At 46.5% G+C, this 23878-nt stretch overlaps 1 protein-coding gene across 18 annotated transcripts in view; it reads right to left on the bottom strand.

Moving 5' to 3' along the window:
- Positions 1 to 23878, bottom strand: part of DGLUCY (D-glutamate cyclase) — a 157591-nt gene that overhangs the window by 94169 nt on the left and 39544 nt on the right. For 9 of the 18 annotated variants that reach the window (XM_078335617.1, XM_054240286.2, XM_078335623.1 and 6 more), the window contains exon 1: positions 9332 to 9542. The exons of 6 other annotated variants lie outside the window; for them this stretch is intronic. Coding sequence is in view for 2 of the 12 variants with exons in the window: in XM_078335615.1 (XP_078191741.1) it covers positions 12372 to 12427 (56 nt within the window). In the remaining 10 variants the exon portion in view is untranslated. Of the gene's footprint in view, positions 1 to 9331; positions 9543 to 12371; positions 12459 to 23878 lie in introns of those variants that run through there. 3 more of the 18 variants (XM_054240288.2, XM_078335615.1, XM_078335618.1) reach the window with 1 other exon arrangement.

The raw sequence follows: 23878 nt of genomic DNA, 5'->3' as shown, positions 1-23878 counted from the left end.
ACAAGTGCCATTTGCCAGAGCTGTGTTTATTGCTTCAAGATGTGTGCTAATGTCAAATGGCTTTGCGGCGTGAGAATATGCTTGGCTGGCCTCTTTGTTTACTGTCGAACTGATATCTTGGAATCCTGCTCTTACAAATGTTCTGTTGTGTGTTCGTTACTTGACATTTTTGGAAACACCCAACTTAGCCCTATAAAAGCGGATTAATTCCTCTGTGATGATCCAGGTACTCACGATGTTTCAAGTCTAGTGGCCGTCACTAGTGACTAACATGGTGTGGGCTGAACAGAATTCCCCAGGCATGGGGAGCAACTCTTGATTGTCTCTGTGGCTCAGGTATCTGTCACCTGCTAAGTCTAACTACTCCAAGGACAGGGACTGTGTCTCATCTGTCTTTATAGCCCACAAACCCAGAGTAATACTGGATACATAGTGAGTGCCTCTCTGTTTAATTAAATGCAGCCTTAAAAAAAGAAAGAACTGACTAGGCGTGGTGGCTCACACCTGTAATCCCAGCACTTTGGGAGGCTGAGGTGAGTGGATCACCAGAGGTTGGGAGTTTGAGACCACCCTGACCAACTTGGAGAAACCCTGTCTCTACTAAAAATACAAAATTAGCCGGGTGTGGTGGTGCATGCCTGTAATGGCAGCTACTCGGGAGGCTGAGGCAGGAGAATCACTTGAACCCAGGAGGCAGAGGTTGCAGTGAGCCAAGATCGCATGATTACATTCCAGCCTGGGTAACAAGAGTGAAACTCCGTAAAAAAAAAAAAAGAACTTTTTTTTTATTATAGTTAAAATACACATAAAATTGACCATCTTAACCATTTTAAAGTATAAAATTCAGTAACATTAAATACATTCACAGTGTTACGCAATGTGATACTTTTTAAAGGTACAATGGCTCATGCCTGTAATCCTAGCACTTTGGGAGGCTGAGGTGAGAGGATTCCTTGAGCCCAGGAGTTTGAGACCAGCCTGGGAAACATGGTGGGACCCCATCACTACAAAAAATAAAAAATTAGCTGAGCAGGGTGGCTCATACCTGAGTTCCTAGCTACTTAGTAGGCTGAGGTGGGAGGACTGTAGAGCTCAGGGGGTCAAGGCTGCAGTGAGCCGTGGCTGCACCACAGCCTGGGGAACAGGGCGAGATCCTGTCTCAAAAAACAAACAAACAAAAAGACTCTTTTTTTTTTTTTAAAGACGGGGTTTCACCATGTTGGTCAGGCAGGTCTTGAACTCCCGCCCTCAGATGATCCGCCCGCCTTGGCCTCCAAAGTGCTTGGATTACAGGAGTGAGCCACTACACCCAGCCCCCAAAAAAAGACTCTTTAATGAAATTGCTCTAAATAGGTTAACAGGTTTTTCTAAGAAATGAAAAAAACCAGATGATAAAATGCAGAGCCTGAGTTCAAGGCAATCTACACAACAAGGTGTGAATACTACTCTCCGCTACATACAACTGTTACCCCTTCTCAGCTCGTCTGCAGTCATCTCCCAGTGCTCAAAACCCGCTCATCAAGCAATGTGTTGAGCACTCTGTTAGATGCCGGGAATAAACAGATGAACAGACATGGCCAGTGCCTGTGAGGTGCTTAAAGACCAGAGAAGAGACAGATGCTTGTTTCTAACTCCCCATGCTATACTGTGAACCTCGTAAGGGTAGGGGGTTTTGTCATTTTTTTTCCCTGCTCTTCTCACCAGTATATTGAACAGTGCCTGGCACACTAAAGGCATTTAAAAAATACTCGATGAATAAATAAATAATGAAAATCTGGCTGGGAAGTAGGAGAAAGCTTCACCAAAGACATTAATAGAGTTGTTTGTTCTTGAAAATATTATTTCTTTTTTCTTTCCTTTTTTTTTGAGATGGAGTCTTGCTCTGTCATCCTGGCTGGAGTGCAGTGGTGCGATCTCGGCCTCAGCCTCCCAAGTAGCTGGGACTACAGGTGTGCACCAGCACATCTGCTAACTTTTGTATTTTTAGTAGAGACGAGTTGCACTGTGTTGGCCAGGCTGGTCTCGAACTACTGACCTCAGGTGATCCACCCTCCTCGGCCTCCCAAAGGGCTGGGATTGCAGACATAAGCCACCAAGCCCAGCCAAAAATATTATTTCTTGAAGAAAGAGTTACAGACATCCCCATGGGAGAAGAGGGTCTTCTCAGAAGCTTGGGTACAGAGCAGGTGGCACGACTGGATGCTGGAGGAGTAGGACATAGAAAGAGACATACAGTTCATTATTTTGCTACGTAGAGAGCACCTTCTGTGTATTGGGCAATGTGCTTAAGCACTAGAGCTGCTAATGCAGAAAAGGCAAGGAAAACTGTGTTCACTCAGGCAGCTACGATATGGGAGGGGTTGCAGGAATTTTGACAGACAACTGGAAATCAGCACTGCGAGAAAAGGTGAAGAAGCCTTGGCAGGTGAAAGTGTGAGTGGTTGCCACACCTAGGGTAAAGAAGGAGAGGGGCTGTGACGATAGTCAAGAATTGATTGGGAAGGAACATGCAAATAAACTGAGGGAGTATGAGCTTCATCTAAGAGACCCGGGAGCACTAAGGGTGGGAGGATGCCATAAGGAGGCAGCACTCAGTAGAGGATGAAAGTGAAGAATAACATCCCTCAGGGACCCTTTGTCATAGCTATGTGAGAAGCAATCAAGCCTTTCCCCAAGGGAGAGAATGAGAGGAAGGGTGGATTTGCGGAACTGGAAGAGGTAGACGCCAGAACATGTATAGTTGATGCATACAAAAGGTGCAATGATAAAAAGGAATCACAAATAATTATGAGGGCTGGGTGCAGTGGCTCACACCTATAATCCCCGCACTTTGGAAGGCCAAGGCAGGTGGATCACCTGGGGTCAGAGTTCAAGATCAGTCTGGTCAACACGGTGAAACTCGTCTCTACTAAAAACACAAAAATTAGCCAGATGTGGTGGCACATGCCTATAGTCCCAGCTACTCAGGAGGCTGAGGCAAGAGAATCGCTTGAACCTGGGAGGTAGAGGTTGCATTGAGCTGAGATCACACCATTGCACTCCAGCCTGGGTGACAACAGCGAAACTCCATCTCAAAAAAAAAAAAGCTGAAGAACTTGGAGTCTGATGTTCTGATGTTCAAGGGCAGGAAGCATTCAGCACAGGAGAAAAGTGAAGGCTGAAAGACTCAGCCAGTCTAGTTCTTCCATGTTTCTCTGCATGCTTTTATCATCCTAGATAAGCTGGCAGCTGATTAGATGGTATCCACTCAGATTGAGGGCAGGTCTGCCTCTCCCAGTCCACTGACTCAAATGTTAATCTCCTTTGGCAACACCCTCACAGACACACCCAGGATCAATACTTTACATCCTTCAATCCAATCAAGTTGACACTTAATATTAAACCATCATGACAAGGGAGAGGGCAGAGGGCAAGAAGGGCAGTGGGTGGGACACAGAGACCCAGGGGATATTTAGGGAGCGAGTGGAACAGGAGATCTTTGTGAAGGAAATGGAAAAAAATGTCCAGCAAAGTAGGCTGGGAAGCTAGAAAGAGTAGCACTGCAGTGAGAAAGAGGCTCCAGGTAATAGAAGCACAGTAGTACCAAAGGTCCAGAAAGACAAGGTCAGACAACGGTAGAAAAGCCTGGGAAGTTTGGTCAGGGGAACAGAGTGGGTCAGGGAATATGAGTGAAAGAATATGTATAACTTCTGAGTTATGTCATTCAGAAGGGAGCTGCTTGCCCTCTAATTCCTTCCCACTTCCTACTACAAGCAGGAACGGAAGGTGAAGGTGATATTGAGTGAGTTTTGACTATGCAGAAAAGGGAGCAACAAGATGGAGGAAGCTGGGTTCCTGAATGACCCTCTGGAGCAGAGTTGTTTGCCTGTCTTGGACTGACCGACTACCTCTAAGCTATTATGTGAAAGAGGAAAAATCTTCTGCCCTTTTTAAGCAAAAGTATTTTGGGATCTTTTTTACAATTTAACCTGGACTCGAATACAGAGTGTCTCCCAAAGGCACAGATAATAATAATTTTAGTAGTAATTGTATAATTCATTTTTTATCTTTTTAAAACTTTTTTTTCATAGAGACAGGGTCTCACAATGTTGCCCAGGCTGTTTTCGAACTCCTGAGCTCAAGCAATCTCCCTGCCTTGGCCTCACAAAGCTCTGGGATTACAGGCATGAGCCACCACGCCTGGCCCCACTGATAGGCATATTTCTTGAAAGAATAAACCAAAAATAAAATTCTAAGCCCTTCAGCCAATTGAATGGACCCCCTCTCTGCCAAAGGCATTCCAAAGAAAACCTGAAAAACAAGTCCAGGCCATGCTGGGAGGAGAATGGTTGAACATGCCTCATTACACCCCTCTCTGGAGTTTAGATACAACTGACCAGCATTACCATTAAAACAGATCTTAAGACTGACAAAAGAGACTCTCTGTAGCAATAAGATACCGAATTTCAACCTGACTCTATCACATGACAGATAAAGAAGGAAATCAAAATATTTTACCCCAAATATGTTTCTTCACCGTATTTTGAAATGGTTTTTGCATCTGTAAAGATTCTGTTAACATAAGTAGCTCTTTCCCCTTCCAGGTCCTCCCAACACTGAAGAGAGTAGTGAAGAGTCTGGCACCTTTTAAGGTCTGATAAGAGATTTACCAACTGCCTGGCTCAGTGGCTCATACCTGTAATCCCAGCACTTTAGGAGACTGAGGCAGGTAGATTGCTCGAGGTCAGGAGTTCAAGACCAGCCTGGCCAGCATGGTGAAACCCCATCTCTACTAAAAATCTAAAAATATAAAAATTAGCCGGGCATGGTTAGTTGGGGTGGTGCCTGTAATCCCAGCTATTGAGAGGCTGAGGGAAGTGAATCAGTTGAACCCAGGAGGTGGAGGTTGCAGTAAGCCGAGATCATGCCACTGCACTCCATCCTGGGCAACCGAGTGAGATTACATCTGAGAAAAAAAAAAAGAGATCTACCATCCATTCTCTCTGAACCTTGCTACCTGGAGGCTTCAGCTACATAACAAGAACCCTGGCCCTTGGCTTCCACAACCCCCCTTATCTCAAATCCAAGCATTTCTTCCTGCTAACTTCAACCTTAGGCAAAGCTTAACTCTGTTAACAAATTGCCAATCAGGAGATCTTTGAATCCACTTACGACCCGAAAACCTCCCTCTCCCTCCATTCTAGACCTAACCAATGAAACCAACAGGTACCTCACATGTATTGACTGAAGTCTATGTCTCCCTAAACTGCATAAAACCAAGCTGTATCCCAACCATCTTGGGCACATGGTCTCTAGACCTACTGAGGTTGTGTCATGGGTCATGGTCCATATGTTTGGCTCAGAATAAGTCTTCAAATATTTTAAAGTTTGGCGTGTGTGTGTGTGTGTTTGTGTGTGAACAATGGCTTACTCTGTGCCAGGCATTGTCCTGAACACTTCACATGTTCTGTCATTTAATCCATACAACACTCCCTAGATGAGAGCTGTTATCCCTATTTTACAGAAAAGGAGGCACAGGAAGATTCAGTACTTTTCCTAAAGATTCATAGGTATTGAGGGGCCAAACCAGTAGTCAAGCCCAAGTGTCAGAGGCTTTCGAACCAGAGCCACTCCATCATGAACAAGGGTTGGGTAAAATAAGGCTGAGACCTACTGGGCTGCCTTCCTAGTCACAGGATGAGACAGGAGGTAGGCACAAGATACAGGTCACTAAGACCCTGCTGATAAAACAGTTTGCGGTAAAGAAACCAGCCAAAACCAAGATGGCAATGAAAGTGACCTCTGGTCATCCTCACTGCTCCTTATACACTAATTACAATGCATTCGCATGCAAAAGACACTCCCTCCAGCACCAAGACAGTCTAGAAATGCCATAGCAACAACGTCTGGAAATTACCCTATATTGTGTAAAGAGGGGAGAAACCCTCAGTTCCAGGACTTGCTGCCCCCTTTCCTGGAACACCCATGAATAATCCACCCCTTGTTTAGCATATAATCAATAAGTAATTATAAGTATACTATGACTGAGCAGCCCACGCAGCTACTCTGCCTATGGAGTAGCCATTTTTTTTTTTTTGAGATGGAGTCTAATTCTGTCGCCAGGCTAGAGTACAGTGGCGCGATTTCAACTCACTGCAATCTCCGCCTCCCAAGTTTAAGTGATTCTCCTGCCTCAGCTTTCCAAGTAACTGGGATTACAGGTGTGCACCACCACACCCAGCTAATTTTTTATTTTTAGTAGAGATGGGGTTTCACCACATTGGCCAAGATGGTCTCGATCTCTTGACCTCCCAAAGGGCTGGGATTACAGGCGTGAGCCACCGTGCCTGGCCAGAGTAGCCATTCTTTTCTTCCTTTACTTTCTTAATAAATTTGCTTTCACTTCCACTTTACTATGGACTTGTCCCCAAGTTTTTCTTGCACAAGGTCCAAGAACCCTTTCTTGGGGTCTGGTTTCGGACCCCTTTCTGGTAATACTAGTATTCTGGATTGGGATAATACTCTCTATGCTTTTTTGTTTTGTTTTTTTTTTTTTGAGACAGAGTCTTGTTCCGTCACCCAGGCTGGAGTGCAGTAGCACAATCTTGGCTGACTATAACCTCCATCTCCCAGGGTTCAAGCAATTCTCTACCTCAGCCTCCCGAGTAGCTGGGATTACAGGTACCTGCCACCACACCTGGCTAATTTTTGTATATTTAGTAGAGATGGGGTTTCACCATCTTGGCCAGACTGGTCTTGAACTGCTGACCTCATGATCCACCCGCCTTGGCCTCCCAAAGTGCTGGGGTTACAGGTGTAAGCCACCTCGCCCAGCTGTCACTATGCTTTTCAAAGCAAACCTTTTTACAATTCCACATAGTCAAAAAGACATGGCATAGTCTTCCAGAGACCTGTGCCTGAATGTGAAACCTCCATATTACTAAAGGACCAAGGGCAGTCCTTTAGTTTCTCTATAATTCTATTTCCTCCAAAACAGCACAAAGAGATCCAAACTACAGACTTCATGGAGCTTCTGGAAGGATAAGACAAATTCAAGTCTGTTTAAGAAGTGATTTGAAAGCTGTAACATGTGGCATAAATGAAATATTGCCTTAAGGTACATTGAAAAATCCTTAAACCCAAAATAGAAAAATAAACTTTTTTTTTTTTTTAATGCAAATACCCTCTAGCAACTTGGCAGATCACCTGGAAAGGCTGAGAAGTCTGTCAAGGAGAGGGTTGGTTTAGTGCATCTGTCATGCTCAACTGAAAAAGGGAGATATTAATTGAAAGAGCCTATACCTGTGCACTTGGTGCCTGCACACACACAGAGGCTCTCAAAGGATGAGAATCGCTATTACCGAGCCAGGAGTAGCAGCAATCTGCATTGCCCCCAGGACCCAGGCAGGTACAGAAGTTTGGGGGTGGGTCAAGGAATGCAAAGCTCATAGTGCAGGAGAAGTGGGGACTTCCACAAACCAACAGCTCCAGCGCCAGCCGCCCTGTGGAAACATTAGCCCTTTCTTTCACACTTCCACGTGAAATTTCCAAGAGTGCTCACTTACAAATAAAACATGTCAGGAGCCACGAATTGGCCTCCTGGGATCTAGCCCTCAACCGGAAGTGACATCTGACTCTTTAAGATGCTTCCTGGCCAGGTGTGGTGGCTTATGCCTGTAATCCCAGCACTTTGAGAGGCCAGGGCAGGTGGATGGCTTGAGGCCAGGAGTTCGAGACCAGGCTGGCTAACATGGTGAAATCCTATCTCTACTAAAACTACAAAAATTAGCCAGATATGGTGGTGCACACCTGTAGTCCCTGCTACTTGGGAGGCTGAGGCAGAATTGCTTGAACCCAGGAGATGGAGGTTATAGTGAGCTGAGATCATACCACTGCATTCCAGCCTGGGCAACAGAGAGAGACTCCATCTGAAAATAAAAAAAAAGAAGAAAAAAAAAGATGTGGCTGGGTATGGTGGCTGAGGCCTGTAATCCCAGCACTTTGGGAGGCTGAGGCAGGCAGATCACAAGATTAGGAGTTTGAGGCCAGCCTGGCCAACATGATGAAACCCCATCTGTACTAAAAAAATACAAAAATTAGCCAGGCATGGTGGCATGTGCCTGTAATCCCAGCTACTCAGGAGGCTGAGGTGGGAGAATTGTTTGAACCTGGGAGGCAGAGGTTGCAGTGAGCCGAGACCGTGTCACTGCACTCTAGCCTGGGTGACAGAGGAAGACTGTCTCAAAAAAAAAAAGATGTTTCCTCATAATTATGTATAAGCCACAGTTTAGGCTTCTTTCAGCTAACTCCGGCCTGCCATCACTGCCTTCCCCTTCCTGCTCCCTCAGCTTCACTCCACCCCACCAGTGAAGCCAGCTTTCCCTTCTTCCTACTCCCAGCCTCTCCTTTCCTTCTTTTTAGCTCATACTCAGCTACCTTGAAAGCACAAAGCAGCTCTCCTCCCCTGCGTGCCAATCAATGCCAACATTCTTCCTGCCACCATAATCTCAACCTGCTGCTCTCCTCCAGCACCCAGATCACCTTTGCAATTAGTGTGGCTCTCATGAAGGAAGGCAGGTTATAGCTAGCTCTCCATCTCCCGTAGAAAGGAGGACAGAGGGGAAGCACAGATCATCAAAGAGAAGAGACCCTCCCCCCACAAAGTCACCAGGCTCTGCCTTTAGCCTTGGTGGGTACACAGGTCGAAAGCACAGTGCTGCAGCCCCCTGTGCCATGCTGGTGTTGGTGCTCCCAGAGGAGGCTGAGATAAGCTAACCAGTGGCTTGGAGAGAGCCTTGGCGAGAGTTTACAGGGCTCTGCCTCCAGCCAACCACGGCCATCGTTCATGCCTCAAAACAGGGAGGGACCTTTGAGCCCTGCAGGCATCCATGTAGCTCTGGCCCGTGTGCCTGCAGCAGCCCAGAACCCCTTCCCCAACTGCCACCTCCATTAGCTTTGTCACCTCATCCCCAGCAAGCCTCTGGCCAAAGGCAGTTTCAGTTTTACTTTCTTTGCTTTCACGTGACCTGGGAGTTCTCAAGGGCAGTGACAAGGACTCAAGGACCCTTGAAGGCGGAGAAGAGAGTAGAAACACTAGCAATACCTCACGTGTTACATCCGTCCTCAGGTGCTATCTGGTTTGAGCCAAGCCCTTACTTTTCAAGGAGAGGAACAGTTAGGCCCAGTGGAGAATTTAAAGGAATTTTCTGCCTGGCTCACTGGTTTTGCCTCACCAGCCCCCTGGGGTGGGCTCTCAGCATACCCTTGGGCTCCTTAGGTGGGGCAGGGCAAGGTGGATGTCACCTGGGGCAGAGGGAGGGGCTGTGCTGTGCTCTGTTCCCTTCTGACTTACTGTTTGTTTGGGACGTCTGGACGAGGGCTACAAACAGTTCCTCTCTTTGTTTCCACAGCCTTGCAGAATGTGTGCTTCCCTCAAAAGGGCATAAAGGCCCCCTTTCTTCCGCCCGCCCGCGCCACGAGGGGTTGTTCTGCAGGGCTCAGGCCTACAGGCCGGAGCCAGCCCCAAGCGCTGACTGTGGCAGCTCCACCCGCTCCCACAGCCTGAGCTCACGTGGCCCATGCAGCAGCGTGGTCTCCTCGGCAGCCAGCCCGCCCTAGTTCTTAAAGCTACAGAGCTGCCGGCAGCTGCCTAGACCCTGCAGCCCAGTTCTCCCTGCAGGAGTTTGCCTGCTGTCCCCGTGTCAACAGAGGGGTAATTTTGAAAAATCCTGACGCCAGGGTCACAGCCTCAGAAATTCAGATGTAATTGATCTAGGGGTGTCTGGCCTGGGCACTAAGGATTTTTGAAATCCCTCAAGTGATTCCAAGTGTGCAGCCTAACTGGTGAATCGCCATCTGTGCCGTTCAAACTTCACTGTGCGCCGGGATCACTAGGGGATCCTGTGAAAGGGAAGGCTTGATTCAGAAGATCTGGGGTCAGGCAGATTCTGCATCTCTAAAAAGCTCTCACAAGATGCAGCTGCTGGTCCGTGGGCCACACTGTGAATAGCAGGGGTGATGTTTTGAGCTTGAATCTACATTCTGCCACCCACATTTAGAGGTCTTGGTAAGTTTCTAGGCCTGTTTCCTCCTCACTTATCTTGCTTGGCTGCTCCGAGGATTGACTGAGATAATAATAAGCATTACTCACTAGAACAGTACCAGCACTTAGAAGTATTCAAAAGGGACAGATGCAGTGGCGCATGCCTGTAATCCCAGCACTTTGGAAGGCCGAGGTGGGTGGATTTCAAGACCAGCCTGACCAACATGGAGAAACCCCATCTCTACTAAAAATATAAAAATTAGGCAGGCATGGTGGTGCACACCTCTAATCCCAGCTACTCGGGAGGCTGAGGCAGGAGAACTGCTTGAATCCAGGAGGCAGAGGTTGCAGTGAGCTGAGACCGCACCATTGCACTCCAGCCTGGGCAACGAGAGTGAAACTCCGTCTCAAAAAAAAAAAAAAAAAGAAAAGAAAGTGCCCAAAAGATGTTGACTATGACCATGATTTTCTCCTGATGTGTTTTCCTGCTTCAAAGCCATCAGGACTTACCTTTGGACCCAACTTACAGTTGACCCTTGGACAACGTGGGGTTTAGGAGCACCGAAACTTGTGCAGTCGAAAAGTTATGTATAGGCCTGATGCGGTGGTTCATGCCTGTAATCTCAGCACTTTGGGAGGCCAAGGTGGGTGGATCATGAGGTCAAGAGATCGAGACCATCCTGGCCAACATGGTGGAACCCCGTCTCTAGTAAAAATACAAAAATTAGCTGGGCGTGGTGGCATGCACCTGTGGTCTCAGCTACTCAGGAGGCTGAGGCAAGAGAATTGCTTGAAGCCGGGAGGTGGAGGTTGCAGTGAGATGAGATCGCACCACTGCACTCCAGCCTGGTGACAGAATGAGACTCTATCTCAAAAAAACAAAAAGAAAATTTATGTATAAATTTTGCTGTTGTTTTCGTTATTTTGAGACAGGTTCTTGCTCTGTCACCCAGGCTGGAGTGCAGTGGCATAAACACGGCTCACTACAGTCTTATCCTCCTGGGCTCAAGCCATCCTTCTACCACAGCCTTCTGAGTAGCTGGGACTCTGGGTACATGCTAGGATACCAAGCTATTTCCTTTATCTTTTGTAGAGACAGGGTCCCATCATGTTGCCCAGGCTGGTCTCAAACTCCCGGTCTCAAGGGATCCTCCCGCCTAGGCCTCCCAAAGTGCTGGGATTATGGATGTGAGTCACCCTGCTCAAGCCATGTATAACTTTTGGCTCTCCCAAAACTTAACCCCTAATAGTCTACTGTTGATCAGAAGAAGCCTTACCAATTATATAAATGGACTGATTCACACAGATTGCATATGATGTATGTATTACATACTGTATTCTTAAAATAAACTAGAGACAATATTATTAAGAAAATCACAAGGAGGAGAAAATAAATTTATTTTCATGAAGTAGAAGTAGATCATCATAAAGGTCTTCATTCTCATCATCTAAGTAGGCTGAGGAGGAAGAGGAGCAGTTGGTCTTGCTGTCTCAGGGATAGAAGAGGCAGAAGAAGCCCATGTATAAGTGGATATTCACAGTTTAGACCAATGTTGTTCAAGAGTCAGCTGTATGAAGCCCAAACGCCATGCAAGGCCCATCACTGAATAGTCCCAGGTAGCTCCAAGCTTCACCTTCCCAGTCTCTCATGAATTTCTGTACCCTTAGAGCCCCAAACGGAAGTCACGCAAGTCACATGCCAAGCCCTCCCTTTCACCTCCGGGTTTTTGCATGTCCCTTCCTAAGCCTGGTTCATTCTTCCCAACCTCTTCCTCCACCTAGTTAACTTCTTCCTTTTCCTGAGGACTTGACTCAGGTGAGACATCCCCTCCAGGCAGCCTGTCCTGGCTCCTAAGACCGGGCGAGGAGCCCCCTCTGTGTTCCCAGCAGCATGCCATGCTTCGCTTCCTCCTGAATCCTTAGGCATGGGCAATCGATTTCCTTGTCTATCCCTCCTCAGTGGCCGTAAGCTCAGGGTGAGCAGGGCCTATCTTGCTTTCCACTGAGATAAAACTCACAGTAAGTGTTGAACTCATAGTAAGTACTGAACACTTACTTCATAGTAAGTGTTCAGTAATGTTGGTTTTTTAATTCTGCTTTTGACTTTTTTTTTGTTTTCTTGTTTGTTGCTTTTTAAAAATTTTTGTTATTTTTTTCTTTATCGTTTATTTTGGTTTTTTGTTTTGCTTGTTTCTCTTTTTTGATATGATTCATCTTGTCCTTTTTTTTAGTAAGTGTTCAATAATGTTGGAATGAGTGACTGAGTGAATAAATGAATGGGTTTAAGTGAAAAGTGAAAGCTCTGTTTGATTATAGAATCAGAAACCCCATGTCATGCAGACTTACTCACCTAGGGTGCCGTCTCTGACCTGCTGGACCCTCAGGCATCGCTCTGTGAAGGACCATAATGACTGCAGCTACCCATCCTGCATGCTCTCTGTTAGGGACAAGAAAACCCCCTCTGAGCAGGCTGGCCCCTTCCCCCGCTCTGATTGCTCTGCAGCTGCATTCCTGAACCCCTACCTAGGCGCCACATCAGGGCTGCCAGACATGCTACAATTAAGCAAAGCCTGATTACAGCCATCCGGGCAGCTCGAGGGAGGGCAGGGAAGACATATGTCGGTTATCCATACTTGTAAATTCCTGTTTGACACATATCTGTAAAAAACTCCTGGTTTCTCTCTTTTTTTAAAAGACTGCCACCACAAAAGTCACAGGATAATGTATTGTAGGTCCGTTACAAGTTAACAATCTCTGTGCCTGTTACCAGTGGATAGATTATGCCCCTCTCACCTTATATATAAATCCCTCGTTTTGTAAGCTCGGGGCTGCCTCCTCTGACTGTTACGGAGCAGCCCGGCAGGTTAATAAAACTTTCTTGCCTGACTTTGAGTCTATTCTCCTCTCTCTCGGCTACCCTTACATTCTCCAGCCCCAGCTTTCCTGCAGAGCCCTGCTGTCTAAGTTGCTCTCTTTGTTGTCATACTTCCAGAGAATTAAATATAATTAATCAAGAGATAGTTGTTAAATTGAGCCAGGCTCATAAAGGAGACAGATCCTATCTGTTATGTTAAACTTTGTTAGACATGAGCCGAAAGGTAGAAACAACTTTAGTCCATCAACAGATAAGTAGAGGTGACAGAAGAGTAGATAAACAACATGTGATATATACACACAGTAGAATATTATTCAGCCAGAAAAAGGAATGAAATTCCATACATGGTACAACATGGATGAAACTTGAAGGCTGTATGGTCTGAATGTTTTTATTCCTCCAAAATTCATACATTGACATTGATACGTTGAGCCCTAATGATGGGATTGAGGCCCCAGAGAACTGCCTTGTTCCTTCCACTTTGTGATGACACAGCCAGAAGGCACCATCTATGAATCAGAAAGTGGGCCCTCACTAAGATCTGAGAGTGATAGTCTAGTAAGTTTTTAAAAATATAAATAAAGGTCAAGCACAGTGGCTCACGCCTGTAATCCCAGCCCTTTGGGAGGCTGAGGTGGGCAGATGACGAGGTCAGGAGATCAAGACCATCCTGGCCAACACAGTGAAACCCCATCTCTACTAAAAATACAAAAATTAGCTGAGCATGGTGGCGCACACTTGTAATCCCAGCTACTTGGGAGGCTGAGGCAAGAGAATCGCTTGAACCCAGGCAGCAGATGTTGCGGTGAGCTGAGATTGTGCCACTGCACTCCAGCCAGGTCACAGAGTGAGACGCTGTCTCAAAAATAAATAAACAAACAAACAAATAAATAAATAAAAAATGAAGGCTGGGCGCAGTGGCTCATGCCTGTAATCCCAGCACTTTGGGAGGCAGAGGTGGGTGGATCACGAGGTCAAGAGATCGAGACCATCCTGGCCAACATAGTGAAACACTGTCTTTACTCAAATACAAAAATTAGCTGGGCATGGTGGCATGAACCTGTAGTCCCAGCTACTCTGGAGGCTGAGGCAGGAGAATTGCTTGAACCTGGGAGGCGGAGGTTGCAGTGAGCCAAGACCTGTACTCCAGCCTGGGGCCTGGCGACAGAGCAAGACTCTGTCTAAAAAAATAAATAAGTAAAATAAAATAATAAAATAGATTTCTGTTGTTTATAAACGACGCTATTAATGATATTTTGTTCTAGCAACCTGACCAGACATTAAGCCAAGTGAAATCAGCCAGACACAAAAAAAATATTGTATGATCCCTCTTATATGAAGTACCTAGAGTTAGGCAAATTCATAGAGACAAAAGTAGAATAGTGGTTACCAAGGGCTGGCAGAAGGAGATCAAGGAGTTACTGTTCAAGGGGTACAGAGTTTCTGTTTGAAATGAAAATGTTCTGGAGATGGATAGTGGTGATGGTGGCATACCATTGTGAACGTACTTAGTGCCACCAAATTTTACACTTAAAAATGATAAATTTTTACATTGTGCATATTTTATTACAATGAAAACACTTGATTAGAAACCCAAACTGTTGGCTGGGTACAGTGGCTCACACCTGTAATCTCAAAACTTTGAGAGGTTGAGGCAGGTGGATTGCTTGAGGTCCGATCAGGAGTTTGACACCAGCCTGGCCAATGTGGAGAAACCCTGTGTCTACGAAAAATGCAAAAATTATCCAGGAGTCATTGTGAGTGTCTGTAGTCCCAGCTACCGGAGAGGCTGAGGCACAAGAATCGCTTGAACGCACTCAAGCCTGGGTGACAGAACGAGACTCTGTCTCCAAAAAAAAAAAAAGGAAACAAACAAACCAAGCAGCACTAGGAGGATTCCTTGAAACCAAGTAGGACCTGCAACATGCCCTAACCTTTCCTTTTTCATTTTTTTCTTGAGGCTTAAAGCTGAGATGCAGAGGCTCAGAAGGTTAAACTGTGTGGATGTCCAGAGGTGCAAGGAATGCCAAATATTAATATTTACAGTTGGTTTCTTCAGTGGGTGAGATCCAGGCAAAATTACTCAGGAAGAGAAATATTACAATATTCAGCTGGTGTCACAGTGTGCTTGGGAAGAGAAGCAATTGCTTGTGTGAAAAGAATGTAGAAGTATAATCAAGCTATTGTTTGCAATTGCTTAGCTAAAAATGAGGCCCCCTCCAGGAAAAAAAAAAAGAAATTAAACCTAGGTAACTATTGTATGCCAAGTAATTGTAGCTATTTAAAAGTTTAAAAAGGGAAGGCAATTGAAGGGATTCAGTGAGCGTTAGAAATAGGAACTGAGACTCTTCCCGAAGAGGTTCCTAAGCCTGAATTAGATACGAAGCCACCAGACCTGGCCGGCTCTGACAATGGGAATATTATGGAGTGGATGTTTATATTCCCTCCAAATGCCTGTGCTGAAGCTCTCACCCACAATGTGATGGGTTTTGGAAATGGGCTTTTGGGAGGTACTTAGAGTTACCCAAGGTCATGAGGGTGAGGCCCTGGTCTGATGGGATTAGTACCTTTGGAGACCCCAGAGAGCTTCCTTTCTCTCTTTCTCTGCCCTGTGAGAGTATACAGCGGTAAGGCAACCATCTGCGAGCCAGAAGAGGAACCTCACCAGAACCCACTCACCAGAGTTCTGATCCACTTGTGCCTCAGGGAATTACTTCTGTGTTCCCTGCAGCCTGTAGCTGCTAACTACCTCTGATGAAAATGTTGATGTAGGACTGAAGCCTGGGGCAGGGAGGGTTTCCTGTGACCTCCTCATAAATCTTCCTGTCTTCACGGTGCCTGGTGGCACCCGGCCAGCCACTCACCACGACAGTGCCAGGCCCTCACCAGCTGGGATTTCTTGAAAGGTGAAGCAACTTGTCCCCTGTCCTAGAAACAGCAGCTCCCGAGTCCATGCTGCTGTTGGAATGGAGCCCACCCAACAGGGAAAATCCATAAGCGTAACTAAGCTTCAGTTCAAGGAATCCAGAGTTTGCAGAATTTTCAAAAGTACATTTCTCAGCCACAAATAATACCATTGTCACGGTAGCACTTCCTGTTTTGCACAAATCAGTCATAATAAAAACAGAGAGAGGCATGAGGCCGGCATTCATTGTGTCTGTTGAGTTGTTTGGGAAATGATGGATTCTGGGGGCGGTTTGGAAGCAGGCAAAGACCCACGAAAGGCAAGGAGCAGCCAGCTTTCCCTCTGTTGGAAAGAGGTGCCCGGTGCTGCAAAGAAAAATCAGCACTAAGACAGAGGATCTTTCAGCAACACAGTTTTTACTTCCCAGACTGCAGGAAGGGTACCCTCGCTAGCCATCTTGCCACAAGAGTACAGTGAACAAAGGAAAACACACTAATGTATTCTGTATGCATTTGGGGTTGTCCCTACTGCTGTGTCTGATCTCCATTGGCTGGAGCCAGATCTCACAGTCTAAACTAAAACCCAATTGGCTAACAACTTAAAACTTTTCTAAACAGGTAAAAGCAATAGAGAGCTGGGGCATGCCTGTGAGCACGTCCAGCACAGATATCTTGGTTAAAGTACCAGGACGTAGAATGTACTACGAATGTAGTATGTTTAACAGCTACCGAGGATAGGGCTTGACAAAGAGTTATTAGCACACTTATGATTTATTCTTTAACAAGAAAGAAAACTTTGAAAAGGAACTTTTCTACTTCCCACACCTCCCGTTCCTACACTGTGGGCCTGGGGCATCACAATCCATTTCCTGACTGGTCCTTGCTCTCTGGCCCCTTTCCTTATCCTCCACACTGCTTCTAGACCAATCATCCCCAAAGGATATTTTGGTTACATCATTTATTTGCTCAAGATCTTTCAAGGGGCTGGGTGCAGTGGCTCATGCGTGTAATCCCAGCACTTTGGGATGCCAAGGCGGGTAGATCACCTGAGGTCAGGAGTTTGAGACCAGCCTGGTCAACATGGTGAAACCTTGTCTCTATTAGCAATACAAAAATTCTCTAAGCGTAGTGGTGCAAGCCTGTAGTCCCAGCTACTAGGGAGGCTGAAGCAGGAAGATCACTTGAACCTGAAAAGTGGAGTTGCAGTGAGCCAAGATCATGCCACTGCACTCCAGCCTGGGCGACAAAGTGAGAGTCCGTCACACACACACACACACACACACACTCACTCACTCTCTCTCTCTCTCTCTTAAAGGGCCTTTCCAGTGACCACAGAGTCAAGTCTAAAGACTTAGGCGGTCCCTCCACTAGGACCGTGAATTTATCAACACAGACTCTGCTTCCAGGGCTGAAACTAGGGTGAAACTAGTGCAAAGTTTAAGGGAGTACCAAACAACTCAGTAACCAATATGACTACTTTTTTTTTTTTTTTTTTTTTTGAGACAGAGACTTGCTCTGGTGCTCAGTCTGAAGCGAAGTGGTGCGATCTTGGCTCACTGCCATCTCTGCCTCCCGGGTTCATGTGACTCTCCTGCCTCAGCCTCTTGAGTAGCTCGGATTACAGGCGTGCAACACCATGCCCAGCTAATTTTTTGTATTTTTAGTAAAGACAGGGTTTTGCCATGTTGACCAGGGTGGTCTTGAACTCCTGACCTCGTGATCCACCCTCCTCAGCCTCCCAAAGTGCTGGAATTACAGGTGTGAGCCACCGCACCCGGCTGAGTACTAATTTTTTCAAAATCAAAGTTAATGCAAAAATTCCACAGTGAACACAATACCAAAATTTTAAACGAGGTCAGGACTGGCCCTACACTCAGACGCTTGGCTCCCGCCTGGCCCTATTGCTTCCTCACTGAGCTAATCAGATAATCGACTCCTGGTTTCCAGAACCATTCAGACACCTCCACCAGCACATTATCTGCTCCTACTGCCTCCTCCCCCAGCAGCCCCCAGAAGACCAACGCCGTTTCTCTGCTCACCAAAGCCCTTTTCTCTCCCACTCTACAAGCTCTTATCTGCGTTACAAACTCTTCCCTTTGCTCTCGCTTCTCTGAGCTCCTCTCGTTCTTATTGCCTTTCAAGGGCTTCAGGCTTCCTTGGCAGCAGCACCTGGCAAGCACCAGGCTTACTTCCTGACCTCCTTCACATCTTTGCTCCAAGGATGGAGGCCTGGCCTGGCGCCCTCTGTCAAGTAGTGCCCTGTCTCATGTCTCCCTCCCCTGCCAGCTCCTTATCCTTCTGGATCTGCTTCAGTTTTCACGGTACTTATCACCAACTGATATACCATTCCATTGTTTTCTCTCTAGTGATTCTCCGTCTCCCTGCACTGGAATCTAAGCTTCAGGAGCTTCATGTCGGCCTGTTCATGGCTGAGTTCCAGAGCCTCCAACAGAGCCTGACACATGGCACAGAGTCAGTAAACACGTGTCAAACAGAATCTCTTCACACTCACTCCTAGCTGCAATCTCAATATATTAAGCAGATAAATGAAAGGTTTTTTTTTTTTTTTTTGAGATGGAGTCTTGCTCTGTCATCCAGGCTGGAGTGCAATAGTGCACTCTCAGCTCACTGTAACCTCTGCCTCCCAGGTTCAAGCAATTCTCCTGCCTCAGCCTCCCGAGTAGCTGGGATTACAGGTGTATGGCACCATTCCTGGCTAATTTTTGTATTTTTAGTAGAGATGGAGTTTCTCCATGTTGGTCAGGCTGGTCTTGAGCTCCTGACCTCGTGATCCTCCTGCCTTGGCCTCCCAAAGTGCTGGAATTACAGGTGTGAGCCACTGCGCCCAGCCAACTACTGGTCTCTTAATAATTGGGCACCCATTGTAGCTGCCTGACTTTTCCATGTATTCCTCTATGTTGCTCTCCTATTTATTCACTGTGGGCAAGTTCTCTGGAGCAGGAATCCTGCTTTGTACCTTAGGAACCTCCAGACTTAGTACCGGGCCTGGCACAGGGCTCATGATCAGCCAGTGGTTTGTTGTTGCTGTCATTTCAATGAAATTGAATTAAACACCTGTCTTGATTTGATTTGGCAAGTCCTCAGCACCTGTTCTTCAGTTGCCTGGCGAAAAGTAAAAAGGTAATGCAATTTCTTTTCTTTCTTTCTTTTTTTTTTTTTTGTGAGACAGAGTCTCACTCTTTTGTCCAGGCAGGAGTGCAGTGGTGAGATTTCAGCTTACTGCAAGCTTTGCCTCCCAGGTTCAAGCAGTTCTCCTGCTCAGCCTCCCTAGTAGCAGGGATTACAGGTACGTACCACCACGCCCAGCTAATTGTTGTATTTTTAGTAGAGATGGGGTTTCACCATTTTGGCCAGGCTGGTCTCAAACTCCTGACCTCAAGTGATCCTCCCACCTTGGCCTCCCAAAGTGCTGGGATTATAGGCATGAGTTACCACGCCCAGCCAATAATGCAATTTTTATGTTATAGACATTATAAATAAAAATAACAGCTGACATGGATTAAACTCTGTGTCATAAGATGTACCTGGATTTCCTCATTCAGTTATCACAACTCTATGCGTAAGTGCCATTATATCCCCATTTCACCAAAGAAGGAACTGAGGCTGCCAGATCAGAGGAGAAATTGCGGCTATAGACACAGTAGAGAAGCTGAGAGCTGGGACTCCAACCAGACAGTCTGACTCCAGAGCCAGCTTGGAAATGATCTGGAGCCACTGGATGGGCCAATTTGGAAGACAGTGGAAAGAGAAATCAGAGAGCCCAGGACAGAGTCAGGCAGAGGGGGAACCTGCAAAGGAATGGCCTCTGGACAGGAGGAAAGCCAGGAGAGAGAAATGTCATGGAGACCAAGAGAGACAAGCCAGGTATGATGAGTGTGGAAAGTGGTTCTCGGACTTGGCATCATGGACACTCTTGGTAACCTTGACAAGAGCAGCCCCTACGTCCAGATTTCTCAACTGCGACACTACTGACGTTTGTGGCCAGATAATTCCATGTCGCAGGGGGCTGTCCTATGCATTGTAGATGTTGGGCAGTATCCGTGGACTCTGCTCACTTGATGCTGGTAGCAACACCCTTCACCAGTCACGACCATAAAAAATGTTCTCAAATGTTGCCAAATGTCCCCAGGTTCTCAAACACTGCCAGATGTCCCCAGGTACAAAATCATCCCAGGTTGAGCACTACTGCTCTATAGAGCGGTGGGTGGAAGCCAAATTGGAGTAGGCAGAGGAGGGAATGGGAGGCGAGGGAGAGAAGAAAGCCTGCACAGACATGCGCAGAAGTGGGAGCTGGAGGCGGAGGCGGGGCCAGGGGAATGTGTTTCTAAAACTTTCATGTATGCGTATATATATGTGTGTGTGTGTGTGTGTGTGTGTGTGTATGTTTCATGTATGTCTTTGTGTGTGTGTGTGTTTGTGTGTTGATATATATGCTGAGAGATAGCAGAGGAGGACTGTACATTGATGGCAGTGACACAGGAGAGAGTGAACGTTTGCTGATTTGCTGATAAAGTGGAGAGATATATAAAGAGAGAAAGAGAGAAACAGCAGGTGTGAATTTCTGGGATAGGCAACAAGAAATGGGATCTAGACTACAAGTTGCGGGATTTGCTTTTGCAGGAGTACAGACATTTGCTCTGGTATAAGAGAAGGAAAAGAGGCCCTATGCAGAAGTAGATGTAGGAAGGCGTGTGTATTTGGTGATGGGGAGAGGAGGGAGCTCCCATCTGTTGGCTTCTATTTTCCCAGCCAAGCCTGTGACAGGGTCATCAGCAGAGCTGGATGGAGACGGAGGAGGAGGGAGGAAAAGGCACAGAATACTTGTCTCAGAGTGCAGCAAAGCAGGCTAAAAGGAGAAGGGGGAAGGATTGCTAGGCCGTGTTGATAGCCCATTTGCAGTCTGAGGCCAGGAATTTGAAATGAGGCCAGCCCATGTGGTGTGAGGATTTTCTCCGGCAACTTCAGCTGCTCTGGGAACAGCATGCAGTGCGTGGATGAAGCCTGGGTGACTGGCAGCAGCTCCCCAGACAGCCTACAGGAGCAGGGGCCTGTCATTAAGTTGCTCTCCCTTGGGCCTGAGAGAAACATGGAGGTATCCTTGCACTTTCAAGATCAAGAATGAAAGGGGTGCCGGGCACAGTGGCTCATACCTGTAATCCCAGCACTTTGGGAGGCTGAGGCAGGTGGACCATTTGAGGTCAGGAGTTCAAGACCAGCCTGGCCAACATGGTGAAATCCAGTCTCTACTAAAAATACAAAATATAGCCAGTCATGATGGCAGGCACCTCTAATCCCAGCTACTCAGAAGGCTGAGGCAGAAGAATTGCTTAAACCTGGGAGGCAGAGGTTGCAGTGAACAGAGATCACACCACTGCACTCTAGCCTGGGTGACAGAGGCAGACTACATCCCAAAAAAGAAAAGAATGGAGGAGGTCCCAGCAGCACCCTCCCATCCCCAGAAGCAGATGCACAAATCTCCTAGACCACATGCAATTCTCCATATCCACATGCCCTGCAGCACCTGTGAGCCCCTACTTCACCCTACCAAGAAGAAAACCGAAGTCTGCTGATGTTCCACATTCTCTCAGTGGACACCACTGCTTCTCCGCCAGTCACATCTGCCTCTACTCCCAATGCCACTTTCCTTTTGGCTCCCATTGACAGTCCCGGGGGGAGGATGGCAGGTATGAGCAATGAGTGCAGGTGGAAATCAACATGCAAAATTCTAGACATTATGATCTGCTCATCTTAAAATGAGGGAAGTTCACTACTGGACATGAAACAAAATGACACTTTCTGGAGAAGGATTTAAATTCACCCTAATACTGGACTTCATCCATCATCTCGCAGAGAACTTAAGAGTAAGACATTCCGGAAGCCTTGCACACTGATTCCTTCATTGGAGCCAGAGAGTCAAATTAGAAGATCTCTAGTGATTTATTTTTTAAAACCATATTCGCTTGTTTACTATTTTTATAGTTTCTAATTTATTGATACTTAATAGACATACATATTTTCAGGTCACATGTGATAATTTGATACATTCACATAATCAAATCGAGGTAACAGGGATATCTATCACCTTAAATATTTATCTTTTCTTTATGCTAGGAACATTTGAATTATTCTCTTCTGGCGATTTTGAAATATAGCCAGACTATATTTCAAAAGAAGACTGGGCACAGTGGGAGTGCCGCTAGTCCCAACACTTTGGGAGGCCAAGGTGGGAGGATTACTTGAGTCCAGGAGTTGAGACCAGTCTGAGCAACATAGTAAGACCCTGTCTGTATAAAATAAAAAATTGGCCGGGCACGGTGGCTCAAGTCTGTAATCCCAGCACTTTGGGAGGCCGAGGCGGGCGGATCACCAGATCAAGAGATCGAGACCATCCTGGCCAACATGGTGAAACCCCGTCTCTACTAAAAATACAAAAATTAGCTGGGTGTGGTGGTGTGCACCTGTAGTCCCAGCTGCTTGGGAGGCTGCGGCAGGAGAATTGCTTGACCCTGGGAGGTGGAGGTTGCAGTGAGCCAAGATTGTGCCACTGCATTCCAGCCTGGCGCTTGGCAACAGAGCAAGACTCTGTCTCAAAAAAAAAAAAAAAACAACTTTGTTAAGAGGATAAATCTCATGTCAAATGTTTTACTACAATAAAATAATATATATATATATATTTGGAGGTGGAGTCTCACTCTGTTGCCCAGGCTAAAGTGCAGCAGCATGATCTCTGCTCACTGCAACCTCCGCCTCCCAAGGTCAAGTCTCCTGCCTCAGCTTCCCAAGTGGCTGGGACTATAGGCGAGCACCACCACACCCAGCTAATTTTTGTATTTTCAGTAGAGACGGGGTTTCACCATGTTGGCCAGGCTAGTCTTGAACTCCTGGGCTCAAGTGATCCACTCACCTTGGCTTCCCAAAGTGCTGGGATTATAGGTGTGAGCCACCATGCCTGGCCAAAATAAAATTTTTCAAAAAGGAATTCACACTGTGCACAGTGGCTCACACCTGTAATCCCACCACTTTGGGAGGTTTAGGTGGTTGGGAGTTTGAGACCAGCCTGATCAACATGCAGAAACCCCATCTCTACCAAAAATACAAAATTAGCTGGGGATGGTAGTACGTGCCTGTAATCCCAGGTACTCAGGAGGCTGAAGCAGAAGAATTGCCTGAACCCAGGAGGTGGAGGTTGTGGTGAGCTGAGATCATGCCATTGCACTCCAGCCTGGGCAACAAGAGTGGAACTCCGTCTCAAAAAAAAAAAAAGAATTCACTGGAGAGCATGTTAAAACACACAGATTCCTGGGCACTGCTCCCAGAGTTCTTGATGCAGCAGGCCTGGGGGTAAGGCCCAAGAATGAGCATTTTGCAGCTCCGTCGGAGGCTGGTGCTGTTGGTCTGGGGACCACACCTTATTACTACAGTGGAAGAAGACGAGAGGCTGTCAGGTTGGAGTCTGAATTCCAGCCTCAACCAGCTTTGCAAGCTTGAGCAAGTAATTTCAGTGCTCACCTGTAAAATGGGAATCAGCGTATGGCACACCTAGAGAAGTTGTTTTGGAAATCAGAGAGAAATCACGTTAAGTCCAAGGTCCTAAGTAGGTGCCCAGTAAAAGCAAGCAGTTGCTATTTCTGTCGCCATTTTAACACACCTCCACAACTCACAGCTGTTTGGATTAGGCATTCAAGACAAGCCTCGGCCTCAAAAGTCGTGAGGAGGTTACTGAATTGGCAATCTCTCCACCCTCTCTTCCTCCTCTTCCGAACACCCAGGCACCAAAATAGCCCCTAACACCCACCAATGCACTGCCAGCGATGACATTTCTAAGCGGAGGAGATAACTGATCACTTTCAAATTTTGTAATATTTTAAGTACATTATCTTTAAAATCTGGGTCAGGATGAATATTGAACTTGGGCTCATCAAATGTTGGAGCTGAGAGGAAACTTTGAAACCATCGAATTTTCTAGTTGAAGGTGAGGATGTCGAAGGTGAGGAAACAGAGACCTAGAGAGGGGTAGCAACTTGCCAAAGGTGGCACAGCAAGTCCAAGGGAAGCGC

The sequence above is a fragment of the Callithrix jacchus genome, chromosome 8 (assembly GCF_049354715.1).
Source record: "Callithrix jacchus isolate 240 chromosome 8, calJac240_pri, whole genome shotgun sequence".
NCBI classification, from domain to species: domain Eukaryota; kingdom Metazoa; phylum Chordata; class Mammalia; order Primates; family Cebidae; genus Callithrix; species Callithrix jacchus.
Note: the sequence above shows the minus strand (reverse complement) of the source record. Positions and strands in the feature narration are given on the sequence as shown.